The 18299-nt window shown below is 45.6% G+C and overlaps 1 protein-coding gene and 1 long non-coding RNA gene across 4 annotated transcripts in view; one reads left to right on the top strand and one right to left on the bottom strand.

The window, feature by feature from the left end:
• The window catches only part of GARS1 (glycyl-tRNA synthetase 1), a 43682-nt gene extending 42453 nt beyond the window's left edge, over positions 1–1229 (bottom strand). For both annotated transcript variants that reach the window (XM_072783602.1, XM_072783603.1), the window contains exon 1: positions 987–1229. In XM_072783602.1, coding sequence (XP_072639703.1) covers positions 987–1214 — 228 coding nt within the window. In that variant the 5' untranslated portion in view covers positions 1215–1229. The remainder of the gene's footprint in view (positions 1–986) is intronic.
• Positions 736–18299, top strand: part of LOC140608744 (uncharacterized) — a 32214-nt gene continuing 14650 nt past the window's right edge. The window contains exons 1-4 of one of the 2 annotated variants that reach the window (XR_012010717.1): positions 736–928; positions 9979–10041; positions 17402–17556; positions 17649–17834. This is a non-coding gene — a long non-coding RNA (uncharacterized lncRNA). The remainder of the gene's footprint in view (positions 929–9978; positions 10042–17401; positions 17557–17648; positions 17835–18299) is intronic. The other variant, XR_012010718.1, reaches the window with a different exon arrangement.

The raw sequence follows: 18299 nt of genomic DNA on the forward strand, positions 1-18299 counted from the left end.
ACCCCGTTTGGTATTTTACTACTAGGTCACCGACACCCGAGTCCTGTGCCAAGTTTTTGGCTTTTTTTGCCTCACTGGATGTGAGCATCCACTCGAGCTGATCTTTTCCCTCGTCCTCCCTACATTCCAATATTCACGCCGCGCCCTAGGAAAAGGAGGCCTGTATTCAATCATCAAGCCCTCCAGCTCACGAAACTTCCTCCCACCCAACCCCCCCCCAAAAAAAAATCAAAACATTTCAAAATGTTGTATAAGGAGGATGGATGGCTGACTTCGCCCAGGTAACTCAGCAACATTTTACAGTCCTCCCAGGTTTGCGATGCGTAAAGCTCACTCAATCCCAAATCGTCTGTCCCTTGGGAACCCGGAGAAGATGACAGGAGGGAGCGAAGGGCGACCAACTCCCATCACGATCAGAGAGAGAAGTTGGGACACCTCCTCTCCACGTTTCAACTTATTTTCTCAGCCTCCTATGTGGCTGAGACCTAAGCACCGAGTGAAGGGAGATGTCAAGGAGGAAACGCTTGATCCAAAGCATCCTGACGATTTAAAAAAAAAAGGGGGGGGTGTCCAGCAATAAGAAGACAGAACCGACAGCTCCGCTGTGACCCGGGATGAATCAGGACCTCGCCCCCCGGGTGGCACAAAGGGTACCGCAGAGGCCGGAACCCTGGAGCGGGGGATACTGGGCTAGGCCGGGGGTGGGGGGAGCGCGCGGGCTGCGGCCCCGCCCGAGGCCGGAGGGGCGCACACGCGGCCGCGGGCCGGAAGGAGAGCCGAGGGCGAGCGGAGGGCCGCGGGGGGTCGGAGGACACCCCGAGGGGGCCCGCGAGGAAGGAGCCCGACGCACACGGGGACCCGAGTCCAGGGCGGCGGAGGCGACGAAGACCCCAGGGGACCAAGGGCCACCCGCGGATGAAGGAGAGAGGTACCTCGGGGGGGGGGGGGCAGAGCCCGGGCCCCGGGGAGCCGCGGAATGCCTGTACCTGCTGGCGCACCGCGAGCCTGAGAGGGGCCAGCACCTCCTCAGCCCCGGCGCCGTCCATGCTGCTGCTCCGGGCGGCGGCGGCGGGGAAGGAGGCCGCGGCGCGGGCGGGCGCGCTGAGCGGCCGGCAGGGCGGGAGAGGAGCGGGCCGGGCCGGCAGCCGGGACGGCAGGGACAGCAGCAGCGCGGCGCGGGCGGCTCGGAGCAGCGCCGAACGCGGAGAGGGCATGAGCCGGCGAGCCTGGGCGGTCCGGGGCGGGCGGGCGGAAGCGGTGCGCAGGCGCGCAGGAGCGCACGCGCGCAGGGCCCGCCCCCTCCCACGAGCATGATGAAATCGCCGCGTAAACGCCGCGGCGCGCGCGCAGCCGCACATTCCGCACCCCACGACGCGGCGCCGGCTCGGCCGCCCGCAGATTCGACACGGGATGCGCCACCCTCTCTACCTTGGGCGCGCTGGAGGGCGGCGGGACCTCAGGGGACACCCGGGCGACAGATCTGCACGAAGATGGGCCGGGCCCCTCGCCAGCCACTCCGGTGGAGCGGACCGAGACGCGCGAGGACCTTCGCAGCACATAGGCTTGGGGCGCGGATGCTGGGGCTCGCCCGCGGGAATACACACGTCTGCCCGCGTGAAGCCTCCTAACACATCAGGGACGGAGAGTCCATGTTGCTCAAGCCCTCATGCTCCTCGTGTGAAGGCACAAAAGACGTTAATGATTTGCCCATTTTAATACACACCCCACCCCTGCCTCGACCTCATGGGAAGGGCTTTTTGGAGGTGAGCCCTGAGCAACCTTTGCAGGGTGAGCAGGATTTGAACCAGCAGAGATGAGGAAAGGCAAGAGGCAAAGAGAGGAGGAAAGACCAAGAAACAAGATAATGCAGGGAGGGGAGTGGAGCTGAGCATCCAGGTGCCTGCGATTCCCTCCGCCCCCCTCCACCAGGCCTTGCCTCCGCACACCTGCCGCACCTGCCCCTGCCGCACCTGCCAGTCCTGTGCTCGGGGCTCCCCCACCCCAAGTCATGGATGACTTGCCAGACATGGCTTTCTTCCCTGGCTTCTGACCCCAAACGCGGGTCAGCAGGCAAAGCTGGAGTCCCTTTCCAGAGAGGGAATAGGAAATTAAAGAAAGGGTTGGTTTATGGAAATAGCATTGTGCACAACCACTAGGATGTCTAAAATGAAAGTGATAGAAAAATGCCAAGTGAGGCTCTGGGACTGTCCCACACTGCTGAGAGGACTGTGGACTGATACAGCCGCTCTAAGGAACTGTTTGATGGCGTCTACTAAAGCCAACCATACACACATTGCCTGTGACCAACAGTTTCCAAATTCCCAGGAGTTTGGGAGAGAGTAGACAGGCTCACCAGAATGGGGTTGCCTGTTGCCTTTCCCAGTACTATCGAAGTCCATATTCTCTTCCTGTTCCCATTCGTGGTTCTGGAAAAGTACTGACAGTTGAGCATAAGCAGGGCAGGTGCAGGAGAACCTTCTGTAATATTAAGCAATTTGTACTTTTAAAACTTTTATGTCAAGATTTGATATTTATCACAATTATTTGGGTTTATTTTATTTTATTCTATTTTACTTTAAGACTTCGTAATTAATTATTCACAAGAGAGGCAGAGACATAAGTAGGCTCCCTGTGCAGAGCCTGATGCAGGACTTGATACCAGGACTATGGGATCAGGACCTGAGCCAAAGGCAGATGCTCAACCACTGAGCCACCCAGGCCAGGCGCCCCATATCTGGCTTCATTTTAATAGATAATTTTGAATTTAATGTTTTTAAAGTTGGAAAACAACTTTAACTTGTACATATACTTTTATTTACATTTTTATTAAAACGTATTCAAATTCTTTGTATTTTAAATATAATTCCATATGTATTTGTTGTACTTTAGATCAATAATGTCTCATGGGTTTTCTCGTGAGGACAGTCCCAGCTCTAGTCTCCAAATCTGTTTTCCCCCCTCCAGTGCATCTCCCTACTGCTGCCTCAGTGATTATTTCTAAAAGGCAAAGCTGTGCATCTTGCTCATCTGCTCAGGACACTTCAGTAGGTCCACATGGCCCTTAGCAGAATTCCCTAAGTGGTTTCCCATAGGAAGCTACATCTACAAGACAATAAAAATAGGTTATATTCACTGAAGGTGTACTATGTACAAATTAACATTCTAACTCACCTCTTGTAAATTTATTCACAATCTGATGAAATAGACTCTGTAGTAATTCCCATTTCATAGGTTCAAGATTCAGAGCACTAAGATATAAGTAACTTGGCCATGGTCATAGAACTACTGAGTGGAGGACCAGAATGTGAGCTGGGAGCAGAGGCCGTTTTAACATGTAACTTAATGAAGTTCGGTTTGTCTCTTTTCTTTTCCTTTGCTCATTTATTTTGTTTCTTAAATTCCAAATATGAGTGAGACCATGTGGTATTTTCTTTCTCTGACTTATTTTACTTACCGTTATACTTTCTAGCTCTGTCCTTGTTGCAAATGACAAGATTTCATTCTTTTCTTTTTATAGCTGAATAATATTTCATTGTATATATATCCACCACATCTTCTTTATCCATTCACTTATTAAGGGACAATTAAGGGACACTTAGGCTGTTTCCCTAATTTGGTTATTATTAATAATGCTGTGATAAACATAGGAGTGCACATATCCCTTCGTATTAGTATTTCTATATTTTGGGGGTAAATACCCAATAGTGTGATTATTGGATCATAGAGTAGTTCTATTTTTAATTTTTTGAAGAACCTCCATACTATTTTTCACAGTGGCTACACCAGTTTGCATTCCCAACAGCAGTGCAAGAAGGTTCCTTTTTTTCCACATCCTCACCAACACTTGTTTCTGGTGTTTTTTATTTTAATCATTCGTCTGTTGGCCATCTGTATGTCTTCTTTGGAGAAGTGTCTATTCATGTCTTCTGCCCTTTTTTTAATTGCATTATTTGGTTTTGGGGTATTGAGTTGTATCAGTTCTTTTTTTTTTTTTTTTTTGTATTTTATGCTTTAGGGAGAAAGACTTTTTTTTTTTTATTGTAGCTCAGTTTGCCAGCATATAGCATAACACCCAGTGCTCATCCCATCAAGTGCCCCCTTCAGTGCCCGTCACCCCCGCCCACCTCCCTTTCCACCACCCCTTGTTCGTTTCCCAGAGTTAGGAGTCTCTCATGTTATGTCTCCCTCTCTGATATTTCCCACTCATTTTCTCTCCTTTCCCCTTTATTCCATTTCACTGTTTTTTATATTCCCCAAATAAACGAGACCATATAATGTTTGTCCTTCTCTGATTGACTTATTTCACTCAGCATAATACCCTCCAGTTCTATCCACCTCTGGAGGCAAATGATAGATAGTATCAGTTCTTTATATATTTTGGATACTAACCCTTCATTTGCGAATATCTTCTCCCATTCTGTAGGTTGCCTTTTAGGTTTGTTGATTGTTTCCTTAGCTGTGCAGAAGCTTTTTATTTTGATGTAGTCCCAATAGTTTATTTTTTCATTTATTTCCCTTGCCTCAGGAGGCATACCTAGAAAAATGTTGCTACAGCCAATTTCAGAGATTACTGCCTGTGCTGTCTTCTAGGATTTTTATGGTTTCCGGTCTCACATTTAGGTCTTTAATCCATTTTATTTTTTTTAAGATTTTATTTATTTATTAGCGAGAGAGAAAGAGGCAGACGGACTTGATCCCGGGTCTCCAGGATCAGGCCCTGGGCTGAAGACGGCGCTAAACTGCTGAGCCACCCGGGCTGCCCTCTTTAATCCATTTTAAATTTACTTGTAAGTCATCCAGTTTCATTCTTTTGCATATAGCTATTCAGTTTTCCCAACACCGTTTGTTGAAGAGACTGTCTTTTTCCCATTGTATATTCTTTTCTGCTTTGACCATATAATAGTGGGTTTATTTCTGGGTTTTCTATTTCTGTTCCATGGGTCTCACCCCGAGATTGTTTTCTTGATTTCACTTTCTGCTGCTTCATTGTTGGTATATAGGAATGCAACATGGGGCGCCTGGGTGGCTCAGTCGGTTAAGTGTCTGCCTTCGGTTCAGGTCATGATCCTGGGTCCTAAGATGGAGCCCTGCATCAGGCTCCTGCTCAGCAGGGAGTCTGCTTCTCCTTCTGTCCCTCCCCCCCACTCATGCTTGCACTTGCTCTCTCCCTCTCTGAAATAAATAAAACCTTAAAAAAAGGAATGCAACAGATTTCTGTACATTGGTTTTTATATCCTACAACTTTATTGAATTCACTTATTGGTAGTCTTTTGATGGACTCTTTAGTTTTCCTATAGGTGGATTTCTCAGATTTCACTACTGAGTGTGATGTTTGCTATGGGTTTTTCATGTAAAGACTTTATTATCTTTTTTTTTAAGATTTTACTTTTTTATTCATGAGAGACACAGAGAGAAGCAAAGACATAGGCAGAAGGAGAAGCAGACCCCTGTGGGAGCCTGATGTCAGACTTGATCCCAGGATCCTGGGATGATGACCTGATCCGAAGGCAGACACTCAACCACTGAGCTACCCAGGTGCCCCAGACTTTATTATCTTGAGATATGTTCCCACTAGACCTACTTTGCACAAGATTTTTTTTTGTCACAAATGGATATTTTACTTTGTGAAATGCTTTTTCTGCATCTATTGAAATGATCATATAGTTTTTATTCTTTTTCTTATTGATGTGACATGTCACACTGATTGTTTTGCAAGTATTAAACTACCTTTATCCCAGGAATAAATCCCACTTGATTGTGGTATATGTTTTTTTTTTAAATATAATGTTGGATTCCCTTTGTTAATATTTTGTTGAGGATTTTTGGATCTATATTCATGGGAGATATTGGCCAGTAGTTCTCTTTTTTGTAGTATCTTTATCTGGTTTTGGTACCAGGGTGATACTGGCCTCATAGAATGAATTTGGAAGTTTTCCTTCTTCTTGTATTTTTTTGGAATAGTTTGAGAAGAATAGGTATTAACTCTTTAAATGTTTGATAGATTTCTCCTATGAGGTCTTCTGGTCCTGGACTTTTGTATTCTGGGAGTTTTTTTGATTACTGATTCAATTTCATTGCTGATAACTGGTCCATTCCAATTTGCTATTTCTTCCTGCTTTCATTTTGGTAGGTTATATGTTTCTAGGAATTTATCCATTTCTTCTAGATTGTCAGTTTGTTGGCCTATAGGTTTTCATAGTATTCTGTTACAATTGTTCATATTTCTTTGGTGTTGGTTGTTATTTCTCCTCTTTCATTAGTGATTTTGTCTATTTGGGTCCTCTCTCTCCTTCTCTCGCTCTCTCGCTCTTTTTTTTTTTTTTTTTTAATGAGTCTTGGTAGAGGTTTCTCAATTTTGTTAATCGTTTCAAAGAACCAGTTCCTGGTTTCTTTGATCTGTTGTATTTTTTTAGTTTCTATGTCATTTATTTTTGTTCTAAACTTCCTCTTGCTGGGTTTGGGTTTTGTTTGTTGTCGTTCCTGAAGACTATTCTCAGTTTACATGATTTTCTTTCCTCTCCTTTGCTCAGCTTGGTTACTTTCCAATACTCTGCCTTCCAGTTCATAAATTCATTCCTCTACTTCATTTAGCCTCCTACTTATTCCATCAAGTATATTTTTTATTTGATTTGCTGTGTTCTTGATCTCTGATTGGTTCTTTTTTATCTCTGTGTTAAGGGTCTCACTGATGTTTCCCTACTCTTTTCTCAAGTCCAGAGAGTATCTTTATGATCATTATTTTTAAATCTCTATCAGACATATTATTTACATCCATTTCACTTTGGTCTCTTGCTGTCGTTTGATCCTGTTCTTTTGCTTGGGAGATATTTCTCTGTCTCCTCATTTTGTCTTTTTCTTTTTGGTTGGTTTTGTGTGTGTGTGTGTGTGTGTGTGTGTGTGTGTGTGTGTGTGTGTTAGGAAAGTCAGCTACTTTTCTGGTTTTTAACAATAACAGCCTTATGAAGAAGAGGTCCTGTAGTGCCCTGCAGTGTGGTGTTCCAGTTCCCCAGGGCGTGGCACTTCAGGGAGTATCTCCTAAGTGTGTTGCCTGTGCTCTGCTGTTGAGTTTTCTCCTCTTTTTCCTTCATCCAGTTATTTGCAGAGGCTCTCTTTGCCTATTGTGGGGAGTGTTTGGTCCCCAGCAGGAATGGGTTGCATTTTATCAAGGTGTGGGGTGGTCTGCTTGTGAAACAAGATATACACCCACTGCAGCTGGAACTGAGATCTTGCAAAATGAACAAGTCTAGAGATGTGTTGTTAGCCGGATTTGCACAGGTCTGGTGAGCATAGATTAAGGTGAGCGTGACTGGAAAAGGCAGATCTGTTAGATGGTGTTGGGGGGTGCTGGTGCAAGCAGGTTAAGTAGAGAGTTTTGTTGAGGTTTTGCTGCCTGCAGGTAGCCATTGTTTATGCTGAGGGGCACAAGAGGAAAGTAATGCCTGCCAGCTCCTTTGTTCCTAGAGGGGTCTCCCTGTGACCCTTCTCTCTCTAGGCCACACTTTGAGATAAGCAAATCACTCTCCCTCTCATCTGCAATCACCTTCCCTCTCATCTACCCCTGGCATTTTTTAAACTGATAGGTCTATGCTGCATCTGCATAGGCTGTTGTCATACTATCTCTTTAAGGATAAGGAGTCCACTTCCTAACCCTCTCCAGGCTCCCCCAGAGCTGAGCCTGCAGATTTTTAATTTCTAGGCTTTAAATCCTGCTGGTTGTAAGAACCCATGAAACTGTCACCTCTGTCTTTCAAAAGCAAATGTTGTGGGGATTTATTCTTCCTGTTTATGGGCTCTCTGCTGTGATAGTCTGTTTTCCGTCCTTTTCCATGTCACTGACTTCTTCCCCGTCTCAGATGGCTATGGTCCGTTTTGCTTCCAGACTGCGTCTTTACCCTTCCTGCCTTCTTTGATGAGGCCTCTTCTCAACCTTTGGTTGTGGAGTTTGTCTGCCAGTCTTCAGATTGTTTTCAGGGTTATTTATGCTGCTGTGAGTGTTACCTAGTTGTATGCTTGGAACAGGGTAACCTTATGGTCCTCCTGCTCTACCATCTTCCCCAACACTAATTGTTAAATGGAAGAAAGCTCACAATATTTATTTCACCATTGATCAGATACAGTGCTTGTGTTGCAAATAAATTGACTATATTAGTGTAAGGCCATTTCTGTGATCCTTGTTCTATTCTAGTGATCCATCTGTCTGTCAACCTTTATGCCAATATCACACTTTCTTGACTGCTGTTGCTTTAGAGTAAGTCTTGAAGTCAGATAATATACATTTTCCATCTTTCTTTCTTTTTCAAAATTGTTTTTGACTATTCCAGGTCCTTTCCATTTTTGTATAAATTTTAGAATTGATTTGTCAATTAAAAAAATAATTCGGGAGAAATGACAGCTTAATACAGGCTTTGGGTGTCTTTTGTTAAACTTATTTTTAAGTGTTTTATTTGTTAGCTCTGAGTGTTAATTTTGTTTTTCAATGGTTTGTTACTAATGTTTAGAAATATAATTGATTTTGTATAGTGATCTTTCATTTACTAATTTTAGTAGTTGGGTTTTTTTTGGTAGATTCCTTGGGATTTTCTACATTAATGATCATGTCATTTGTATATAGAATCAGTTTTACTTCTTCCTCTCCAATCTTTACACTTTTTTTTTTTAACTTGCCTGGCTGTATAGTCCACGTCATCTTGTACAATAATGAATAGAAGTGGTGAGGATGGGGTACCTATCAGCTCAGTCGGTTAAGTGTCTGCCTTTGGCTCAGTTCATGATCCAAGGTCCTAGGATCGAGCCCCACATTAAACTCCCTGCTCAGTGGGGAGTCTGCTACTCTCTCTTCCTCTTCCCCTCCCCCGTCCCTCTCTGCTCATACTCTCTCTCACTCACTCTCTCTCAACCAAATAAATAAAATATTAAAAAAAGACTTATTTAATTTCCATATATTGAAAACTTTAAACATACACTATTATATTTTTATTTTTGCTTTCTAGCTTTATTCCCATGTGATTAGAGAAAAACATTTGAAATTTATCAACTTCAGTAAATTTTGTGACCCAGCATATGGCAGTACCTTGGTGAATGTTCCATATGTACTTAAAAAGAATATGCATTACATAGTTGTTATGCATAACATTTTATAAGGGTCAGTTAGATAAGGTAGTTGATAATGTTTAGATAAGGTGGCTGTTCAGATCTATGTCTTACTATTTTTTTGTCTAGTTCTATAAATAACTGAGAGAGGATGTTAAAGCCTCTGATAGTAAATTTGTCTATTTTTACCTTTTGTTCTCTTGTGTTTGCTTCATGTATTAACTTTATTAGTCACATACACATTTATAATTGTTACATCTTTTTGCTGATACTTTTGTTATTATAAAATGTTCATCTCTAAATATATCTCTATCTTTAAGTCTACTTAGTCTCATATTAAGATAGCCACTGAAGCTTTTTTATAATCAGTGCCAAGGGCTAATGAGGAGCTGAGTCCTCTTGCCATAAGCCTTATGTGTGGACCACCTAGGAGTCATGCCTTCCAGCCCCCATCCAGCCTTCAGATGACTGCAGCCCCAGTCAACATCTTGGATCTAACCATATAGGAGAAGGTCCTGCCCAGAACCACCTAGCTGAGCTGCTTCCAAATTTCTGATATATGGAAAATGTGAGATAATAGATGTTTGTAGCTCTTTAAACTGCTGAGTTTGGGGATAACTTGTTACACAACAACGGATAACTAATACAGGGTTCTTCCCTGAACTGGTTGTACAGTCCCTTTTTTTGAGAAATGAGTGACCAAACTGCTGGCTTTCAAGGAACCTTCTGAGGCTTTGACAGTGATTGTCACTGCAGTGAGAATAATATACTCCCTGAATCTTTTTACTACAGAAAATCCAGGTACCTATCATATTCAGTAAACATTTATCCCTTTACCTAAGAAACAGAAAACTCCACAGCTTGATTTTCTGGGCCTTTTTTACTTAGGTGCAGGGAGCTACAGTGGAGGCTAAAGCAGAGAGATGCCCTGAAGATGATTATAAATATAGGGTGAGTGAACCTGGCCTGTGATCCAGGTGGTCTGGCTTCCATAATTCTCTTGCACTGACTCTCCTTTCTGGCCCCTAAACCATTGACAAAGTTTTGCGTCAACTTCCAGCCTCCCTTAGCAAAGATTTGTTTCAGCCTCTGTTATCCAACAACAAGGATGTAAGGATGTTTCCTTGAAACCTTAGTGATAATGTCCATGGCTAAGGCAGGGTAATTTATTGTAAGATTAATTTCTGTTTGATTTCACTGGCGTAGAAGCATCAGGAAAAAAAGAGAACAGCTTCTGTCCCCTTCCTCCTTGATTCCCAGGGCATAGGTAAAGGAAGATTTAATCTTCTAAAACTCTGAAATTAGGAGCCAGGGGATGATCTGCACTTAAGGCTTGTACAGTGAGAAGCAGAAGTGGCTAGAGTAGTAAGATTTTCTCTGAAATGAGGAATAGACATCTATGGACCCATAAGAAATGGAGACCAGCAACTGTTCCCAAAAACCATCTGGTCACAGTGCTAGGGTCTCAGTGAGAGGTGGTTAATGTGACACCGATAGGGGGACTGGATCCAAGTGCTAGGACTTGGCTTTGAAAGGATTCTTTGCTCCAGCTTGGCACAAAAGTGACCAAACTGTTGGCCTTCAAGTCACCCCCTAAGGATTTGGACAGGGAATGTCCAGTGGTGAGGCAGTGTCTCCACTAAAACTTCTGTGATGCTTAAGAGCCCTGATGCCTGTCACATAGTTACTCAGTAAACATTTACCAAGCACCTACTCTGTGCCAAACATTGTTCTAGATACTGGAGGAACAGATTGAACACAACCAACAAATTTCCTCTTCATAGGAACTTAGATGCTTTGAAACAAAGTGCACAATATGAAAGTAAGCTGGTTAGGGATGCCCGAGGGGCTCAGTCAGTTAAGCATCTGACTCTTGTTTTTGGCTCAGGTCATAATCTCAGGTTCCATGCTGGGCCTAGAGTCTTCTTGAGATTTTTTCTTTCTCCCTCTCCATCTGCTCCTGCCCCCCATTCATTCTCTCTCTCTCTCTCTCTAAAATAAAACAAATAAAATCTTTTAAAAAATAAGCTGGCTAATAAATAATTTCAGATAGTGATAAGGACTCTAAAAATAATAAAGCTGGGAGGGGCACCTGGGTGTCTCAGTCAGTTAGGTGTCCAACTTTTAATTTCAGCTCAGGTCATGATCTCAGGGTTGTGAGATCAAGCCCCACATCAGGCTCCACGCTAAGCATGGAGTCTACTTGAGATTCTGTCTCTCCATCTACCCCACTCTCTCTCTCTCTCCACCTCTCTAAAAAGTAATAATAATAGGGGTGCCTGGGTGGCTCAGTCAGTTAAACCTCTGTCTTCAGCTCAAGTCATGATCCCAGGGTCCTGGGATAGAGCCCCACATCAGTCTCCCTGCCTGGCAGAGATCCTGCTTTCCTTCTCTGTCTGCTGCTTCTCCTGCTTGTGTTCTCTCTCTCTCTGTCAAATAAATAAATAAAATCTTTAAAAAATATTAATAATAATAAAGCAGGGAAATTTGGAAAAGCATGATATGGGATGAGGCTAGTCTTTACATAGATGGTCAGGTGTCTCCAAGCAGGTGACATTTGATCTGAGATAATAGAGATAACAAGGAATCAGCCATGAGAAGCTCTAAAATAGTGGCATGTGCAAAGGCCCTGAGGCAGGGACCTACTTAGCTTGCATAAAGAATAGTTAAGAAAACCCATGTGTCTGTAATGTTGTGAATGAAAAGGAGAAAGATATGAAATAAGATCAGAGAAGTCAACAAAGTCCAGATCATATAGATATTATAGGCCATGATTTTTAAAAAATGCTATTTATTTCACCTGCAAGGGGGAGTTGCTAAAGCATTTTAAGCAGGGGAGTAAATGGTCTGACATCTGTTTTAAGATGATCATTTTGGCTGTGTGTGAAGATTGGGCTGGAGTGAGACTTTCCTTTGGGGAGTTCTGGAACCATGCTGACAAGAGTCCCCTGTACTCGTGGAGCCATTTGCCATAGTGTGTGGGCTGCACTCGGTCCTTGGCAGGGAGAGCCTGCAGGAGGCATGCCTCAGCACCAGCTCTGTCATAGATTTCCAAGGGCAGCAGGAGGGGTCCTTGGTCAGCGACACTCCCTGTAGTAGGAGCTCTGTAAGGCACATTTTGATGGGGCCTCACCTCCCATCAGGTCAACATTTAACTCAGGTTTTTTTTTTTTTTTAAGATTTTATTTATTTATTCATGAGACATACATACACACACAGAGGAATCCTGGCAGAGGGAGAAGCAGGCTCCCGGCAAGGAGCCCAATGTGGGACTCGATCCCAGATCTCGGGATCACGTCCTGAGCCAAAGGAAGATGCTCAACCGCTGAGCCACCCAGGTGTCCCAAACCCAGGTTTAGATTTAGTTTTGTCTCGTCCCTCTGGATCCTTTGAGTTCCAGCCAATGGAACACAATTGAATTTGCCGCATGCTACTTCCCAGCCTCACCTAGCGGAACTCCTGTGTGCCGTCCTTCTGCCCTTCCCTCTCTGTTGGCTGGAGATTGTTATCCACATGTTAAATAAAGACAGCAGAGCCTGGTCCCTGAGTAACTGTGTGAACAGAGCCCATTGCTCCACCTTTTCCTGATAAGCTCTTTAAACTGTTGACAGGAGCGAAAAGTAAATCTCTATTGCATTTGAGCTGTGATACATTCTGGTCCATTCGTTAGAGCCACAAGCTCACCAGAGTTACTACACTGCTGTGGGCCAGCTATGAAAAAGATGGTAAAGAGACCCAAGACACAGAAGAAGGGGGAGAGATCAAAGAGAGCATTTGATTTACAGAAGTTCTGTGGATACATGAGTTTTTAGGAGAATGGAGTTGGCCTGTACTGGGATCACTCACGGCTGATGGGCAGTTATCCTGTGTGAGTGGACTGACTGTGTGAGTGGTCCTGGTACCTTCTCTGGGCCAGTATCTCCCTAGCTTTCTCATGCCCCTACTTGCAGTGAGATACCCACCCCTTCTCTTTTGCCTTCTTCTCCTGCTGTTTGTCTTCCCCTGCTCCCAGAGCTCCAGCCCATGCCTCTAGGATCCTGAGGGATGCTTCCCAGACCTTGGTAAGAGGGAGGAGTCTCCTGTCTAAGCCCAGCTCTTCCCCTAACTCTGTCTTTTGTTTTCAACAAGGCCTTTCATCTCTCTGGCCTCAGTCTCCCTCTCTAAACAATAAAGGGGGGGCAGCCTGGGTGGCTCAGCGGTTTAGCGCCTGCCTTCAGCCCAGGGTGATCCTGGGGATCCCAGATCGAGTCCCACGTCAGGCTCCCTGCATGGAGCCTGCTTCTCCCTCTGCCTGTGTCTCTGCCTCTCTCTCTCTCTCTCTCTCTCTGTGTGTGTGTGTCTGTCATGAATAAATAAATAAAATCTTAAAAAAAAAATAAACAATAAAGGGGGCTGGACCTGCTGACTTCTGGCCCTTTCCCACTCTCACTATGGGTTTATGAACTTGTGACTTAGGGAAACACGTCTGTAAGAAATGGAAGGAGAGCAGGTTCCCCTCTGTCCAGCAGAGGGGACCAGTTCCTCACAAACTAGCATCTAGGAAGCGATCGAGCTGTCAGGTGCTTGCAGGCCCGTCCTTCAGAGGCTTTCAGAGCAGAAAGGAGCCAGAGGTCTGAGCATGAGAGAGCCCCGGCACCAACATGGTGAGCTCATGGAAGCCCGCCAAGCCCTTCTCCGCTGTATGAGAAGTCATTCAGGCCCGTCAAGCCTCTCCTGCAGAGAAGGGGTGGGGCAGTCACCAAATATTCGTGGGGCTCTGACTTTGCCAGTTTGATGGGAAGGAGGAAGCTTATGTAAGCTAGAAAGACAAGACAGGCAAAAACAGACCAACAGGAGGATCCCTGGGTGGCTCAGTGGTTTGGCACCTGCCTTCAGCCTAGAGCCTGATCCTGGAGTCCCAGGATCAAAAAAAAAACAAAAACAAAAACAAAAAAAAACAACAAAAGCCTCACCAAAGCTTTTACTCCCAGATTGACAAGTCTGCAGCAGAACGGGTCTTCAGACTTTGGGTTGTAGTTTGAATTGTGCCTCTTCAGAACATCAGGCCACCTCAGAATGTGACCTTATTTGGAAGGAGGGGTCAGTGCAGATAGAATTAGTTGAGTTCATACAGGAGTAGGGTGGACCCTTAATCCAATATGACTGGTGTCCTGATAAAATGAGGGGAATTTGGACACAGAGGGAAGATGGCCATGTGAAGATGGAGGCAGAGGTTGGAATCATGCCACCAGAGGCCAGGTAACCCCTGGAGCTGCCAGAGGCTGGGAATACCTCCCATAGAAGCTTCAGAAGGAGCATGGGCCCTGCCAATGCTACGAGCCTCCAGAACTGTGAGATGATACATTTCTGTTGTTTAAGTCACCCAAATTTGGGGTACTCTGCTATAGCAGCCCTAGCAAACCAGCATACTTGGCCTCTCATCTTCCACGGCAGAGGCAGTGCATTGGCTCCGTCCCACCTCTGCAGCAGGATTTGTCGGATTGCACAGCGTTTGTTGCTGCTACTGGTTTCAGTTTGTGCACCGCTACTGGACTGCTCTTGTGGGCATTTGAGCTGCAGTCCCTACTTCATACTTCCTTGAGGAGATTGGGAGAAAGAGCCCCTCTGCCTCCTCCCAAAGGCCTTTCAGATGGGCTATTTGTTCCCCCACTGGGCTTCCTGTCCACACAGGGCAGCTTTGATGCAGAGAAGGTTCTTTATGTTGGGCAAAAATATGCCTCCCTACAACTTTCGGCCTGCCAGTCCTTGCTGTGTACTCTAGGGCCACAAAGATCCCTCTGTATTCTCTGCCTTTAACATTTCCACACAGGAGCCTTTTAGCCTTAAAAATTGTCTAATCCCAGATCCCTCAGAACGTCCTCATTAATATGGTTTCCTGATGGCCACCTTACCTAGACAATTCCAGTTGTTAAACTCCCCCCTGTAGTTAGGGACCAAGACTAGACATGATACACCTGGTGTGTGTTCTAACCAGAATCAAGGGGCCAAGAGCATCACCTTCCTGGTTATGAATTCAATACCTTTGATGATGCAGCCTAAGGCCACTTGAAAGACTATGACTATTACGATTTCAGGAGAGGGATGAGAAATGATAAGTTCCTTGGCCACCAGGAACACTTCCACGGATACAGAGGTGTGTTGTGAGGATGATAAACTGCCTGCCGAGGAAGGAGTGATATCCGTCCAGGTGCTCAAGCCAGAATTCTTGCTTCTGAACTTGACCCTTTTCTCTACTTTTGCTATCGAATATAGTTCTTGCCTATTTTATTTATCTCTAAGTCTCTCTGAAATCTGTTTCTTCTTTCCCACCACCCCGTCATCTCTTTTAGAATCCCTGCAATAAGTTTCCCTGTCTTCACACATATACACACCTACCCACCCACCCCCATGTTTTCAGGATAAAGCTCAGTGTCACTAGGGCCTGTGTCCCAGCCTCACTCCACACGCATCATATGATCCAGTCTTACTAACTTACAAGAGGAGTGGTCGTTCACCTTTGGCCTCTGCATATACTCCTACCTGGAACATTTTCTTTCATCTCACTTTCCCCACCACACCTCTAATTTCCTCAGTCCCTCCCACCTAGCACATACCTTCTACCAGGAAGAGTCCTTGGATACAAATAGGATCCCGTTCAGGTCAGGCTTGCCCCAGTGGCAGGACATGTATTAGGGCAACAGCAGGAGGACTCACAGAGTCAGCAGGAGCCTAGAGATGAAGCTCAAGAATGAAATTGCTCTGAATGGCCAAGAAGCAAAGGCCAGTGTACGAGTTAGGTTATGAGACTGATGCGCTGCCTGCTGCGCTAAGAAGGCATCAGGTATGTTAGTTAGGACTTGCCTTTGACCGTAAGTCCTAGAGACGTGAAAAACAGATACAGAACAATAAGTGCTCTATTTTTCTACCACCTAAAAAGAAGCTCAAAGAACATGGAACAGCCCAGCATATTGGTAGCCTTCCCGGCAGCCATGTGCAACTTCTGACATCTCATTGACAAGAACTGGGTCATTCGATGTGATGGTTAATTTCATGTGTCAACTTGGCTAGGCCATGGTATTCAGATATTGGGTCAAACAGATCTGGATGTTGCTGTAAAGGAGTTTTTATATAAGAGCAACATTTAAATCAGATTGGTCAAGTGAACCTCCATAACGTAGGTACACCTTACCCCATCCATCAAAGGCCTTCGGAGAAAGAGGCCCTCTGAGGATTTGGTCTATGGGCTGTACTTCGGAAGCCTCGGTCTGAGGTTAGCAGACAAGGAGATAGAAAGTACAGTGTAAGGGGCCAAAGGGGAGGGGAGGAAACTAGTGTGAGAGCAGAGGGGGATCTGGGCAAAAAGGAGCCCTTTACATCTTCCAGGGACAGATGAAAGGAGAGTCTTTGTTGTTGCTCCACAGTTTACCTGCATGGAAAAAAAGGGTGAAAAGGTCTGTTTAGCTGGAAAGGTGTCTCTGCCATCTCAGGGTGGGCCCAGCATCTGTCCTGCTGGCCAGATGCCAAAATGCATTCAGCTCACTGTGATTTGTTCCTCCTGAAAACAGCAGGTGGAGAAATCTCTCTCTCAGCACCATGGCAACCAGATCTCATTCTCCTGTAACAGGAGAATTGGCAAGTGCACCCCTGCAGGTGCTGATCCATTAGTGTGCAACTATGCTCCTTTCAAGGCCAGGCCATGGGTTGAGTGGTTGGAATGCGAAGATGCATAAACTGAAGCCCCCACTTGAAGGGAGTACAGAGGCTGGCAGAGGAGATGGAGATGCACAGCCAACTGTATACTAAGGAATCCAGAGAAGGGATGGACCCAGTGTTGCCCAAGCAGCTCCTCCTCCCTGGGACCCAGGAACTGACCTGCTGGGCTTCTCCGAAGAGCTGAGCTTGACTTGAATTTGAGTCAGTCACAGTTGGTCAAGGCCCAAGGAAGAAACCAACTTGGGAAGGGCTTCCCCCCTGCTGAGACTCAGACACCCCTGGGGAGACATTCTGTGGCCCTTCTCCCTCCCACACACAGGTGCAGTTTCAGAGAGCACAGGTCACTCCAGGTTGCTGTTGAATTTGATTTGGATCATGGTTGCATCGGTTTGGTTAAGGAATGTGAACAGGTCTCTGATTGCAATACACGGCTTCACCCAAGGCCACGTGGGCATCAGGAGAAGCAGGTGAATTTGTATCAGTTGGGTAGACACAAGGTTGTCCCAGTCGGGTGTTTGAGTAGTGTTCAGAGGTATGTTTGGGGATGCTATCAGAGCACCTGGCACAGAGGAATACTCAAGAAACGGCCATGACCTTGTGAATTTTCCTATTTCCATAGTGTGCAGACAGGGATGACAAAGCCCACAGAAGGGCAGGTGGTAGCAGTAGGGGCCCCCTGGCCCAGGCAGACCTTGTGACTGCTCCCAGCTTAGCGGACAAGGAACACAGCAGTTGCACCTCTGTCCTCACAGCTCAGCACCTGCAGGATCCAAGGTATGTCCTCCCCGGGTGCTGGGGTTACTGCCGTCCCTCTACCCCACAGAATCAGTACAACCCATTCTAGTACCTGTACCTTCATCTTTCAGTCATCCCTACCGCGCATCCAGACCTTCTGTCCAGAAGGGACAAGTGCAAGGATGACAAGGACGTTTTTGCATCATGTACAGAAACCTACTAAAGAGATGTATGGGTCACTGCAGGAGCAGGGCTCTTAACCAAGAGTCATTCATCTTTGTGATCCAGGACCATCTCAAGCCAAAGGGAAAATCCAGGTAGCTGAAATAGAATTAAGTTTGTGTCCTCTCAGTCCATTTTGGGGTCCCTTTTTAGCTTGTAGAGGGGGAAAAAAAAAGCATCATGACCAGGAATGGTCAGAGTAGAATCCCAAATTTTCAAAATAGGCTTATATGACTCACCACCCCCTCTTGTCATTACTTGGGAAGCACCAAGGAGAGATGATCCCATGCTAGACCTGGCACATTGAGTGACTGTTAGCTTGAGCTGCCATAACAAAATACCACAGCCTGGGTGCCTTAAACAATAGACATGTACTTTCTCATCCTTCCCGAGGCTGGAAGCCCATGATTGAGGTGCTGGCAAATTCATGTTCTGGTAAGAGCCCTCTCCCTGGCTTGCAGGGGACTACCCTCTCATCATGTGCTCACATGGCCTTTGGTATTATCCATGATCCGGTGTCTTTTCCTCTTTTTGTAAGGACACCAGTTCTACTGGATCAG

This window comes from Canis lupus, chromosome 18 (assembly GCF_048164855.1).
Source record: "Canis lupus baileyi chromosome 18, mCanLup2.hap1, whole genome shotgun sequence".
Classification (NCBI taxonomy): domain Eukaryota; kingdom Metazoa; phylum Chordata; class Mammalia; order Carnivora; family Canidae; genus Canis; species Canis lupus.